The sequence below is a fragment of the Seriola aureovittata genome, chromosome 16, assembly GCF_021018895.1.
Source record: "Seriola aureovittata isolate HTS-2021-v1 ecotype China chromosome 16, ASM2101889v1, whole genome shotgun sequence".
Classification (NCBI taxonomy): Eukaryota; Metazoa; Chordata; class Actinopteri; order Carangiformes; family Carangidae; genus Seriola; species Seriola aureovittata.
In genome coordinates this window covers 14312367-14327095 of record NC_079379.1, presented here as the reverse complement: position 1 = coordinate 14327095, position 14729 = coordinate 14312367, and the positions used below count along the sequence as shown (strand labels likewise).

Sequence of the window (14729 nt, the reverse complement as noted above, 5' to 3'; positions counted from 1 at the left end):
AAGATGAAATATACAAGACACAAAAACAACACACACAGTTAATCTTTACATTGTATCAGTTTTAATGAAAAGCCAACAGCTGTGTAGAGGAATGTGGTTCCACTTTAATGCAAATATACAATGCAAATAGACCTACAAAGCCCAAAACTTACTTTATCTATACATGTCAAACCACTAAGGAGTTCTATATACACGTATACGTTAGATACAAACACAAGAGTTTTAAAAAAAAGTCTAACAGGGCTGCCAAACAACACTGTGTCTCTTCAAAACAGGAGTAGCTGTACAGTGTGCATTATCAGCACATGCAAATGGGAGAAAGAGTCATGCAAAAGGTGAAAAATCAAAACAGAAGTTACAGAATAAAAAATGTTCACGTTAAATATATCATTCAAGTTCTGTGTGTTTGAGTGTAGGTGTATTTTGGCTTCCAGTGCATATTGAATCCTACTGCCTGTTTCACTTTGTATTTTATGCATCCAGCATGTTATGGATACCCAATCACATCTTTGCAACCCTGCTATCTACATCAAGCTTAATAAATAGAAAAGTCATGAGTACCATTTCCTTCAAGTTTGGTGTCCATCTACTTCATTAGCGGTTTTATAATTCAGAAGTTCTGAAACCTGGATTAGCTTGATTAAAAAGTTGTCAGAAATCCCAATACTTCATTATTTCACATTGTTTGCAACAAGAAAATAATAAATACAGCAATAAAATGTCACTTCACGTTGATGACCACACAAGAGGAGATTAATGAAGACGGTAAAGAAAAAAAAATTCAAAGAAGGTAAGGGAACATCTCTGCTTTGGAATCCGACAAGTGATTTCAGAACTAAAATGTTCTTCCTTTTGAAAAGATATTAAATAAGAATATATAGTTTATAAATATTAATTTATGTTCATATTTGTTATACACATCCAATGCCGATCTTCATTCTTATGCCACTGAAGTATTTGAGTTAATTAACTGGGTCAGCAAAGTTCTGATATCAGAGCACATATTTCCCACAAAGCCGCACATCCATATGAATCATCCCAGAATCCCTGTCAGTGGCAGGGGGAGATTAGCATCATATACATTAATACACTTAACTATTTACAGCAGTGACAAGCAAGCTAGAGGTATTCCTCTGGTAGTTGTAGAGAATTGTAACACATATTTAGTTGTGTTTCCAATGCTGCCATGCAGAGTTACTTTACACCAGCAGTTTGAAAAGGGAGAGATAAGTTTGGGAAAACAGACAGGTTGAAGGAGGGGATATTTCTAGCACTAACTTCTTCTCTTCAGGCAAAGCTGGTTTGCATCAATATTAAGCGCCACAGATATCTTCCCCGCTCTTTTCCCATTTAATCTCTGCAGCAAGGCAAGGCCGAGTGCCAAGCACTCACAGGATAACAGGTTTTATACTGTATGTGCCATGCCAAACTGGAAGTTGGGAGGTGGGTAATGTAGACATAACGTAGCCATCTGTGTTAGTAGAAGCAGAGGACAGTTAGAGCAAGCAGAGCAGTCAAAATGAGGAAAAGACAGATCATTGCATTCTGTCATTAATGGCAAGATTTGTATTTGATTAAGTGTCCCTCTCAGCTGCATTTTACAACCAGCTGCATCTCCTCCGCAGTCATACCACCTGTTTAAAAAAAAGAACTGTGTGTATGATTGGAGAGGAAATAAAGAGTAAAATGGGGGAAAAAGTAAAAGGAGTCAGAGATCAAAGGGCATGTTAGAGACATTTCACGATAACGGGAGGCATTTTCTGGCTACCAGCTGTTTCCTTTAAGGTGCAGCCTCATTCGCGGGAGCGGCCCACAATAGCCAGGATGTAGAGGAAGATATTGATGATGTCAGTGTAGAGGTTGAGGGCGGCAAAAATGTACTCCTCTGGACTCAGGGCCAGCTTCTTGTTGCCCAGGAGAAGCTGAGTGTCCACAGCCAAAAACTGCAGGGGAGAACAAGGCTGGCATTAGTCATTTCAAAAAGGTTATACAATTGGTATCTAAAATGATTGAGATTCAGATGCTATGGTATCATCCACCAAATATATCCATATACTGTCATGAAATAAAGCCATTATAGACAGTCAACAACATCATGTCAAAATACCTTCATTATGCACATAACAGCTGCTCATATTCATATATGGTGTACAGGATATCAATTTCCAGTCTTACTTGAGATAATATTGTCACACATATCTAAAGCTCCTCTCATGTTTCCCATGTATTTTAACACTACTGCATGAAAAAACGCAGGCTCCCTCCTATTCGTTTTAATGGGACCACCCTTTTAGCACTAGTAATAATAAAGGCCAATAGAGCCCTAGTTCTGCAAGTTTTCAGTTATTCTTCACTCATCAAATGCTTCCTATCACACCTTCTCTTCCCTTGTTCATCTGAGTGAACTCTATTCTTCATGGAGTTGTTTACTTCTTCTGTTGACCTAAATGTTCAGTGGTGGAATGTGACCGATTACATTTACTCAAGTACTGCACTTAGGTATTTGAGGTATTTGTATTGAGTATTTCAATTTTACTCTTTATACTTTAAAGTTCTACTTCACTACATAGCTATTATATCTGACAGCTGTAAAGATACTTTTTTGTCATGTTTTCAAATGTCTGAGTTGTCTCAGATGATTTTATATGAATAACTGTTTAAGGTCAGAAGAGGAAAAATGATTCAGAAAAATTTGAGAAACGTCCAAAAACTGAAATCCCATTTGTGTATCAAAACTCTGAGCAGCTACAACAGTAAAATGCTGCTTACACATTGATGCATCAATATCAACAATCTAATCATGTCTGTTAGATATTAGTCACAGGAGATATCTTACTGCAGCACTACTACTTGTACTTTGAGTACATCTTGCTGATAATACAAATGTACTTCTACTCAAGGAAGATTTTGAATGCAGTACTTTGACTTGCAATGGAATCTCTTACAGTGTGCTATTGGTAATTTTACCTAAGTAAAAGATCTGAGTACTTCTTCCACCACTGAGTGTTGATAGTGTTTTAACAGATGTTTTAGTTGAGTTTGGCTCTCACAATCCACGATCATATATTTAGATCTTAATACCAAAGTTCGTGTGCCACTTTCCTCTTGCTAAGCATTTATCTTTTTCCAACCCAGTTTCTGCTTTCCTCTTTTAACATTCTGCAGATGTAATTATCCCTTATTGAGCAGAGTAAACTAAACTTCACTAGAAGGTGGAAAATCATCATAATGGCAATGATGACTGTCTGCTAACTGTATCTAGACGACTGGACGCCATTACCACACAAATATCAAGTTACCCAACTGGAGAATCAACTTACAGGTTAGACTTTTGATGAAATCATCTGACCTTGCTCAAGTAATGACATTTAAGTGATCATTATTATAGTACTAAATTTGAAATTTGCAACGTAATAGAAAGAAATTAAAGACATACAGGAGCCACTTAAGTTATTAATGGGAAATGGCTGTCATTTTTTTAAGGACACACTATGAGTGTGAAACTTACGCAGGTGAAGAGCAGGGCCCCCAGTGAGGCATAGACGATGTGCAGGATCCTGTGGCGGATGAAGATGCAGAGGATGGAGAAGAGCAACAGCACGATCAGGCAGACGAACAGCACGCCCCGACAGGAGGTGAAGTCATATTTGCTCTGTAGTAAAAAAACAAGAGAAAAAGATAGAGACTCAGAGGAAAGCAAGATGGTGGAAAATATGAGCTGTGATAAGACATGAGACACACCACTTTACATGACTAATGGGAATATTCAAATGCAGCCTTGATTATTCATGACACTCAAAGCTAGTGGTTTGAATATTTTAATGTTTTACACCATTAACAAGCAGCTTTAATTCTAAGATAAAGATTTGGTAGTGTAAGAGTGGCCCTGCCTGATCTGGCATTAACATACGTTTCGTGATCCGATCACAAGTGGACAGCTCTAAGTATGCCAGTTCCACATGTGTCTCGAGTGACAACTTGTGATCAGGTCTCACTTCCTCACTCTAAATGCAAATAAACACATATGCGTTTTTGTTTTTCTACTATAACAGACGGGTCCCTCGTCAGTGTGTTTGTGTGTCATCAGTGGACAGTGTTTGTGATTGACTAGGTTGAGCATCTCCTTTACAACTCAAATAACAAATAACCAGAGGGTGATGTTTGTGTTTGTGTGTTTGTGTGTGTGTAGACATGTGAATACATGTGTACTGACCTGTAGCGAGAAGAGGACGACAGTGAAGCAGACCACTGCAGTGATGCCCACGGCCATGATGACGGTCTCTGTATCGTAGAAGCTGGCGATCATACCCACCATGTAGGAGAGGCTCAGGGTCAGGATGGACTGCAAGACACAGAAAACACAAATTAACATGAGCCATGACACACTTTACGCGTTTGTGATTCTGGTGACAATTTTAAAGCACCCCATTTAAGGGCCAACGTATACTCCGTCAGGACTAGGTCTTACCACATGTTGTCCGACCACATCAAAAAAAATCTAACGGGTTTATGGCTGAACAAAATGGCCACACTGGAAGGCGAAGTGAAAAGCCGGGCATCATAGAGGGGGGAGTTGCAACATCATTCAAATAAGGGGAAAATAGTGCTCTATTTCAGACAGTCTCTCCAAGAAGACGTTCTCAGAGTTGCACTCAGTTGTTTATGAAAAGTACCACTAACTGTTGTGTAACATGAAAAAAGAGCTGAGAAGGACGTTCAAACCTGGATTCCTTTCTCACTTGTATATTGTTGATTACAGCAGTTGCTGAATTACAACTTGATGTAGTGGGAATACAGGTTAGGAACTAAGGAGTTACTAACTTCTATCTAGTAACAAGTTGATAAACTGAACAGTTAAAGCAACACTAATGTAAAAATAACTTTAAACTAACTCAAGGGCTCATAACAAGCTACTTACTTTGTGGTTGTTTATTTGATATATCAATAATTAATGCAGCACCTATTAGATATCATATGTCCATCCTCTGAACTCTTCCATTTCTCTACTGCATGAGACTACTTCCTGCAGTGTTTCAGGTCTACCTGCTAGCTTCAGCGTCAGATGTCACTGCATTACGGGTGTGTGATGTGCAATGTCACGTAAATGCTAAGGGAGAGTTGCCTGAATGCCATTTCAGAATTTGAGGTGAGGTTAGTAATCAGTGTTTATGGGCATTTAACCTTCACCACACTCCTGCCTTACATATGTTTGACTCTCAGAGGCATCTCTCCCTTATCATTGTACATTGACCCTGATATGCAAAATGTGTACGTGCCATAAGACATGAATCTGTTTATGTATTATAGAAATTGACTTTTACAACAGGTACCTTTTTATCATTTGGTTTTAGGGCAATTTCTTACCAGTGCAATCAAATTCCAGGGGTGCTTGCGGCGGAAGTCTCCACAGCAACTGAGGACGATTAGTGACACAAAGAAGACTGCGTAGGACACGTAGTATGTCCATGGATTGCGTCGCACAAAGTACTTGGCATCATCGACAAAGGTGAAGACGGCAACGAAGGAAAAAGTGACCAGCAGCTGAACCGTGAGAACCAAGAACACCTGGTGGGAAAGAGGAATGAAGTGATTTTTAGAGATGAAAAATTATACAGTATTTTGGTGGTATTTTGTATTAATGTTAGTCATGCTCTTTATTAGATCCATTTCATCTATTGGACACATTAAAGGACCTACTTTTCTGATGAAGGCTTGTCGGATGCTCTTATCTTCAAAGCCAGAGTTGGTGAACTCCTCATTGTCGTAGTAAGATGGAGGCACATCACCATGATAACCAGGGCTGCCTGCAGGTGCTGGTGAACAACAACAACAACAACAACAACAACAACATATTAGATGTTAAAAAACAATCAACTGACAAAAACCTAGGCTAGACAAATGGCTGCATGTCTGATGCACAATCTGTGTGTGGTATTGATCACCTAATTGATTGCCCATTCGTCTGTGTAAAGTGGAGTCAGCAATGTGTTTTCATGTTGATTTGGATAAAATTGTGCCAAAATAGTTCTTCCAGCATTCACATGCCTTTAATATATAAATCCATTTACAGAGAAAATTTCCATCCAAACCAGCCACTTTCAGACTGAAAACTGAGACAGCTTTAAGGAGCAAAGAGGAAAAGTTTTGGAAAAGTAATAAATTAACACAACTGTAGCTGAGCACATCGGCTTTTTGTAAGTAGTAACTGAAAATGGTGCACAATCAAAGTCAAATGACACTATTTGGCCATTTCACACTTTTTTGCTTAAGTGACACATTCAGGTATCTAACAAAAAAGATATTGTGACATAGAAAGATACAAGTTTACTTTTTAATGCCTCAAACCTTAAGCTTAACTACTCACCAATGGGGTCTCCGGGAAAGCCTGGCTGTGGGGTTCCTTGCTGATAAGGCCCCTGAGCATAGGGCCCCTGTGGATAGGGCATCTGAGGGTAAGGCATCTGAGGGTACGGACCAGGGGCGAAACCTGGGGCTGCCTGAGGGAAGCCTGGTTGCCCGTAGCCAGCTGCTGGTGGGTATGGTCCCCCTGGCGCCTGGCTGTAGTTGGGAGGGGGCATGCCGAAACCTGGCTGAGGGGGTCCATAGACGTTGTTATGAAGTGGGTTGGTCTCACCCATACCAGGGTATCCACTCTTGTCTTGAGACATGGTGTAAGGGAAGGCTTACTCTGCTGCAAGAACAATCTGTGAAGAGAAGAGAATTATAATTATAACTAGTTTTCTTAAAAAGCAACATCCACTACAAACAAGTGTTTTACAGGAAAGGAGATTTGTATTCTTATACATACAATTTCAACGTCTTTATTGAATCTCAAAAGTAACAGAAGGAAGCAGGGCAAAAGCAATGACAGTACAACATTTAAGCCAAACTGGCAAAGAAACAAACACTGCATCTGCCTGATTAAAAAGGTGACAGGCAATCAAATAATGCAGCAGGAAGAGAGGACACAGAGATGAAGTAGCACTACATCACGTTGCCTTTCTGTTTGACAAGCTAAATTCCAGCTATATCATAATTTTATGCTCTTTTCCATTCCTGTTTTGGATTTTCATTCTGCCAAAATATGCCTTTTAACTCCAAAAAAATGGAGAAGGCAGTCTTAAAAAAACTAGGCTGTAGGGGATCATGAGGAAGAAAGAGGAACCACCACAGGCCTCCCTTTATGTCAAAGATTGTTGTACCACGAGTTATAGAGAGCACACAGGCCAGGAGAGAGACCAGGACTATCGGAGAGCATAAAGGATTTCATTTAAGCAATGATTAAAACCTAATGGAAAGATTATTAGTAGTTAATACTCATGGGAGTATGACAAAGGAATTATCCTGAGATTTGAATGTGTTTGATGAGGAGTAATGGCAATTTGGTGACTACTGTGAAGTAATGATTGTGAAATAATGAAATACGTTGATAAAATGAATGACTGTGAAACCGCCGATTGATCTGCATCACAAAGCTGAGTATCAACTGAACGTGCTCATGGGAAAGAGAAAATCTTATTTTTATCTAATTATAAGCAACCTCATCAGAACCATGAATGGAGTACTAAATGGAGATAGCTATGGGGATTTTTTTGTTGTTGTGGAAGAAGAACCTGGAGAAAATAATATCAATATCAGAAAAGTAAGGTTAAGTCTAGTAATAAATGTCTTTTTAAATTGTTTGGTATATCTTTGACTATTTTTACTTTTTTGTCTCATGATGAACAAACTATTATAAATATGTGATAGATGAAAAGTTAAAAGTAATGCAAAGCTATTTCTGCTGTCAAAGTGGAGAGGAGATGAAGGGGAGAAGAAAGTCACAGTTAATCTATTAATCGCTTGCTCTGTATAGATAATAAACTGTATGATGATGATGCTTAAACTGTGACATAAACAACACAACTGTTGATAATTGATGAGTGAATCAGGCAATGAATCAGGCCCCTGAATAGGGATGGGAATTGAGAACCAATTCGTCAAACTTATGTGTCTACGCTGCTGAAAACTTGCATCAAGGAGTCATCGTGGACAAGGAAGAGACGATCCATAGCGTGGCTTCATTTCACAACGAAAAATGATATAGTGGTAGTTGTAATGTCTGTAAAATGGTAAATTCAAATAACCAATATGCTGAAACATGGGTTTTAATTCCAGGAATGCATAAATATCCTGTTATGACAACATCGGCGCCACACAGGCAGACGTAGCTGATTTCTTCTTTGATGAAGAATGAAATGAAAAATGAAAACAACGTTTAAAAAATGGGGCGTTTGAACACCTGAGTCACATGCAAATCTTTTTCCTTGAAATTACCTTGTCATTCTGAAACTCTCCCAGTATTAAGGTTGAACTACCGGCCTCCAGGAAATATACTGCAGCAAGAACTGTGGATTCTTCTGAATTAACCTGATGTGAGAGGAAACCTACACAAGAAATCACAGCCTACATTCACACCGACATAAAACTGTCAATCCCACACACTGGCTGTATGGACTTAGCCAGCAGAAAACACGAAGCCGGGATGGATAGTGTGTGAGAAACGAGGAGACGGCAAACACTGTCCACCTCGGTGCTGACAGTGTTACCATGGACGCAGGTGGTGCCTTGGTAACCAAATGTATTATTAATCTGCTTTGCTTGAGGAAGAGATCTGACATACTGGCCATTTACTGCAGTGCCCCTCCCCCACTAGGCCCCTGCAGAACCCCGGTCAACAGGTTTCTGTGTCATTTTCATCGCAATCTATAATGATAATGAGGCAGCTACATGCAAGACACACGAACTGCACACAAGAAAACACAAATCTCTCTGCAAGTGACTGCAAGCGATCACTGTTTTCAAAAGTACTGTTTATGTTTCAAAAAAAGCCTCAAGTCCCCAGAGGAAGACTTTTGCTGAGCAGGACGGGAGCCAAAAGCCATGCCTCTAATTGCTGACTTCAAAAGAAGAGCTGGAGTGGGCACTGGCTTTATAGTGGTGCATAGACCTTAGCTATTCAAACCACTGATAACATACAAACACAGGCAAACACACTCTCACTCCTCAATGTTTCTCCCACAAACACCACCAATTAGAAAACACAGATCACTAAAAATCATGTTTACACTTGCTACATCCTTCTCCTCGCCTCTTTCCAGGCCACACCGAATTAACGGTGAACGTTATGCAACACTGCTCTATTTCTCCCTGGCAAACACATCCAGGTTCCGGCATGAGTCCTCATGATCCCTGTCCATCCATCACTAGGTCAGTGTAAGGAGAGACTGCAGACAAACATGGAGAGTGCTGGCTCTGCTTCATACTGACAGTCTCCATTAAGATCATAACGGATTACAATCATTATCTGAGGAGCCAAATCCCTCCCAGCTTTCCGGATAACAATGGTTGTGTAAGGCGAGTATACAGTGCCCTTTGTACAGCAGTTTTGCTGAATTACTTCAACTATCTGTCAGTTAACCGTTTGCACTGTAGACATTATTGGTTTACCTTAATAAAAACCAATCACTCATTTGATCTGAACAGACAGACAACGCTTTCCTCCGTAACTCAAGGTTTTGTCTGCTTGTGTCGCACAAGACAAGACGTTTGTCAACTGAATAAATCCAGAGATGCAAATGACGAACTCAAGACCCCTTAACTAATCATGTGACACATAGTCAAAGCATGTGATCCAACCCCTGTCCAATGTCCATGTTAAGCATTTAAGATTGGAAGAATTTGCCATCCATGTTAGGACCCGGCGATAGGTCTGAAATCACTCATAACATGTAAGAGAAAATGCACTGCTCTAGGTCAGCGACTAACAATGATTTTCATTCTCGATTTATCTTTTCCATTAACTGATTGTTTGGTCCATAAAATGTCTGAACAAAAGTGAAAAAAGTCTGAGGCGATCTCATCATATAGTTTTTTGTCTGACCTACAGTCCAGATCTCAACTATACTCAGTTTAAGATTAGAAAGGAAAAAGAAAAGAAGCAAATTCTCACATTTGAGAAGTTGTGGTAAGTATACTATGTATTTGGGATTTTGCTTAAAAGAAATTAGTTAAAAAATGATCAGAATAGTAGCAGATAATTTTTCTGTCAATCAGTCATTCAGCTCTGCTGTGCTCCTCTGTTATGTTTTACATGGGCGCAAACTCTTCAAATGTGTGAAACAAAAACTTCAATAACTAATTTTGTTCATTTATTATTCAGCCTGCTCTTTATCACTAGTTTGGACAGGAGACATTTGTAGAAAGATTCCATGGTAAGATCATATCAGGAAAGTATGATTTTACAGAAATGTATTAAACAATAAGTGAATTATCCCTCAGTGATAATTTATTTTAATATTTCAAAATTGCAGTAAAAGATTAAGATGATCTTGAAGTCATGTTTAACAAGTGACTGCACATCGTTCAATTTCAATATTTGTAACTTTTTATCTGTGTTTAATGGATTGCCAGATATAGGCCAAAGTAACAGCATCAACAGGATGTGACACTAATGTCAGAAATATGCATAAAGTCAAACAACAACAGTTCAGTTCAGTTCAACAGTTCAATAGTTGCGTCAGAGATTTATTTTTCTGATATCTCTGAAGACACTGATACATGTAACTGTAAGCACTACAAAGTAGTTGATTTGTCAGAAACTGTTTAAAAAAAGAGTTTTACACAAAGAAACAAAAGAAAAAAAAGACGAAGACATTTGAGAAGAGGACATTGAAAATTAGTGGCCTCTTTGTCAACTTCTCATTTAGCAAAGCGCCCAAGTCAATTTAAAAACCACAACAGTTTCACTTCCGTGTCTGACAAGTGGTGAAAGAGAATTCAAAGAAAACTTTTTTTTGCTTTTTTTGTGTGAGTGAGGAGTCAGTGAGAAGCACTTTTTGCACAGCTTTACAAGCATTATGTGGGAGATTTCAAATCCTCTTAGGAGAGACGCCCCGACGCTGTGGATAAAGACAGACAATCAGCAGAAGCCGGGGATAGTGGCCTGGCTTCTGCTGATAGATATCGCTAGGGGAATTAGGTTAAAGGGAGGGATTCAGTGGGCTAGCCAGAGAGCCATGTTAACACAATTAGGCTAGCACAATACCTCAACAGACCCATGTACAACATGCTACGTGCATGCCTGAGCAACACCAGGAAACACAGTGACAAAACAGAAACAGCCACACAAAGCAGTGGGGCCTATATAGAGGTAAGCCTTTTACAATATGTGGCGCCAAAACAAAAGTGAGAAATTGTGGTCTTTGACGGAGGATGAAATAAAAATCCCACGTCTTTTAAAGATACAACTTTTACTAAAAATAAACCAACATCTAGGACTTCACTGAGTGATATCATTAAAAATAAAAGGCTGTTTCACAGTCACATGATGAGTGGATAACTCTGTGGGGCGAAAAGTTTTGTATGGTAGTTTCACACAACCTGCACCAACCACAGAACCAGCTTAATTTAACCAAACTCCTTAAAGCACTGAGTGCACCATGATAACATTTTGAGTCCTATTATGAAATTGTCACCTGGACCATCTGCCAGATAAAATCCTACACTGTGTTGCTGTCAGCCTTTCTGCCAGCCAATGCAGCAGTCTGGCACAATATTGTCATCATGCCACGCCACGTGAGCAGCAGCTCTGGCTATGTCATGTCAAACCTGCAGACACTTTACCTCATGACAGACGGCTGCACTTTGTGGAGGTTAGCATAGTACGACAACATACTGATACTCAAAAACAGGACTGATTTTTAAAAATAATACATATACATTACCATAATTTTTGTGTTTTCTTGTGCTGTGTCTTTAGAGTTACATCAATATAAAAGATTGTAGCTTTTATACCAGCTTACATTGTTGTTTTTCAAGCCTCTCAACAGAAGAACAAAATTTCATAATCTATTATTTATTATTATAATAATAATAATAATAATAATAATAATAAGGACAACATTTTCTTGGTCAAAAAAGGTACATTTTTTCCCCCTTTGTCACTGTTGTAGCAAAGCCATAACTCTAACAAAGCTTTTTGATCACTACCTAAGAGATCAAATGGACTAATCACGCCTTACACTGCGTAAGCAGTTGGCAATTTAAGGAGGCAGTGTTGGCAAGATAGCTCAGCTTTATTGCTCTTGTCTGGATAGTACAAGCCTACTGATCCTTGAAAATCCAAATTTCCCAAACAGAACTGGTGTCAGCTAAACAGACTTATCCAAAATGTTAAATATCCCCCATCTCCATATTCCATCAATGCCTTCTGCAGGATGAGGCAGTTATTTCCATGGTGGCAGTCAAGATTCAGTAATTCTGGACTTTGATCAAGTCTGATTCGCAGCTGGATGGTGACACAACAGTAGAAACATCCACTAACCTTGCTTATTAGAATCCGCCTCTCCTTGTTCTTCCATTAATTGATCATCCATAAACAATAGTTTTACTACAACCCTCAACATTAATAAAAGATTTTTCATTCAAAAGCCCTTGCTCAACAAATCAATAAGCTGCAACCACTAAATGTACAGGTAAGGAAGTCAACGTAAAAGGATATTATATGGAGAGCAAACTAATTTGCTCCGGCTGACAGCTGTCAGAGAGGAACACATAGGCTGCATGTTTCACCTTATGAACGACATGCTCAGGTATATTCCTTTAGTTTCATTCAAGACAAACTGTAAACACAGAACCTATAACACTGTCAACCTGTGAATAAAAACATTTACGGGAGAGCTAATAAGGACGATAGGAGATCTAGACTATAAATAGCAAAGGACAGTTTTGGGCTAATGGAGACAGTGTATATTTGGAGTGTGTGTGGATTATTCATGGAGATGGCCTCATATGGAGAGATCAACATACAAACATACAAACAGGGCATGTGTAATATAGCGGTATTAATATTGTTTTAATATTATGATATAAGTTTAGCATGGTGATGTATTTAAATATCTTGCTGTGTCTGGCCAACAGCCCAAAAGATATATTTTACAGTGAAATCAAACAGAAAAGCAGCATATATCTATACTGGAGGAGCTGGAACAAGGTTAAAGTCAGTATGTACTCTAAAAAAATTACTTAACAATAAATCAATTGTTAAAGTAGTTTAACAAGTTAATCAAATACTTGTTCAAGCTCTGATATATATGAATATCATGGTATAAGTTACATAGACCACGGTGTATATATATATATATATATATTCCAATTATTTCACCCACTGCTAATTCTGAACGTTAAAGTGAAAGAAACTAAAGTCCCTACCTACTAGAGCACCACATACATATTACTAATTTATTTATTCATTTTTTAAATAGCATCCCTTGTTTGAATACTTTTACAACTGAAAAGCATCACGTGCATTAATTATATGTATATCAATCTGGGCCAAAAAGAATAATGAGACATATATTTATAGGTTATGTACGAAGGGAAACCAAAACAGAAACATGACTCCAACATAAGCACTGAGCCTCGTTTTCAAGCTCTACCTGCAGCGGGCGCACCTCCATCTAGGCCTCAGCAGCGCAGATAAATGCGACACTGCGATCATCTGTTACATCAAACTGGCAATATATCGCCCCCAAGTCTCAAGCAACCAAGACCGTTATTACAGAAGCATTTGGATAAAGCGACAGTAAATCGGCCTGGATATTGATAATAGCCAGCTAGCTCGCCATGATGGAGCCACTCACTGAGTTTTTTTTATTTCAGGACGGAGACCATCACGCCGCGCCCCCACGTTTACAGTGCTGAGCTGTCAGCGCCTTTCAAAGGCAAACTACTTTTCTTTGTGACTCACTGTGTCTAGATATGTGCGATATGTGCAGGTCTGCAAATTCCGTCTGTTTTGTTAATTTACCGCTTTCTGTCTCGCTAACGCTAAGTGACAGCTGGGGACAGGCAGGTGCTGGACGCTGCTAGCCGAGCGGTGCTCGTTGACCGTACCACCAGCAAATTTAAAGAAAAACAACAACAGTAATTTCTATGAACAAACCACACACATACACCCACGCCTAACATTCTCTAAACAAGCTATAACACCCTTACCTTTAGTATATGTATTTGAGAGTAGCTGCCGAAATAAACTCTCCCTCCTCCTCCTCCGGGTGGTCTGAACTGAACAACTGGGTTGAGAGCCGTTGACGTCACCACACGGCGTGGTCACATGATATGTGGGAATCTCCGATTGTTATAAAATGACACAATTTATTGAAATAATGACGCAGTATTTTTTCATACGGGTCACATGAAGAAAAAAAATTGCAGTTAAAGGGGTGTAATTACTTTTACAAAGGAATTACTGCATTGGAAAGATCCAGATACATCAGGAGACTTCTGCGTGATGCGTAACAGTTACAGTCATGTGGTTTATTATCAGTGGTGTAAAGTGCATTTACCCCAGTGCTGTGCTTAAGAGATACGCCTACTTTCAATAAAACGAGTTAAGTTTAATTTATTCTTTAATTTAAATAAGTGTTTGAGGCTCAGAGAGAATATTTCTTGTAAAAAGCAAAGATTGAAAGTTTGAAAAATGAATACACAATAGTGTAGCAAAACTTTGTCTTTTTAGTCCAACCCTAATCATTTCTCACACCTCTCAGATTTACTGAACTGTATCTGAAGATTAACCAACTCCACCATGCCTAACAACTGCTTACACAATCTAAAAATGTATGTTAATAATACATCAACTAGGGGCATTTCTCTGCAGAGGGAGTCTCAGTGGTATAGTTATACTT

At 38.9% G+C, this 14729-nt stretch overlaps 1 protein-coding gene across 2 annotated transcripts; it reads right to left on the bottom strand.

Annotated features, from left to right (window-relative positions):
* Nucleotides 1-38: 38 nt before the first annotated feature.
* Nucleotides 39-14192, bottom strand: grinaa (glutamate receptor, ionotropic, N-methyl D-aspartate-associated protein 1a (glutamate binding)). 2 transcript variants are annotated; one of them, XM_056400140.1, is made up of 7 exons: nucleotides 14038-14192; nucleotides 6365-6704; nucleotides 5698-5813; nucleotides 5365-5565; nucleotides 4214-4342; nucleotides 3509-3652; nucleotides 39-1943 (listed from the first exon to the last, which is right to left on the bottom strand). In XM_056400140.1, exons 2-7 carry the CDS (start codon nucleotides 6666-6668, stop codon nucleotides 1794-1796), a joined length of 1044 nt encoding a protein of 347 aa, XP_056256115.1. In that variant the 5' UTR covers nucleotides 6669-6704; nucleotides 14038-14192; the 3' UTR covers nucleotides 39-1793. The 2 variants fall into 2 exon arrangements, with proteins under 2 accessions (XP_056256115.1, XP_056256116.1); XM_056400141.1 differs by lacking the exon at nucleotides 14038-14192 and adding an exon at nucleotides 8317-8335.
* Nucleotides 14193-14729: the final 537 nt, after the last annotated feature.

Bases quoted from the DNA above. Each gene is read 5' to 3' on its own strand.
- grinaa (XM_056400140.1), bottom strand. From the start codon at position 6,668: ATGTCTCAAGACAAGAGTGGATACCCTGGTATGGGTGAGACCAACCCA. The intron at 5,814-6,364 runs GTGAGTAGTTAA...GTTGTTCACCAG, and splicing joins CTTTCCCGGAGACCCCATTG to CACCTGCAGGCAGCCCTGGT. The intron at 1,944-3,508 runs GTAAGTTTCACA...TCTCCCCTGCAG, and splicing joins GGGCCCTGCTCTTCACCTGC to TTTTTGGCTGTGGACACTCA.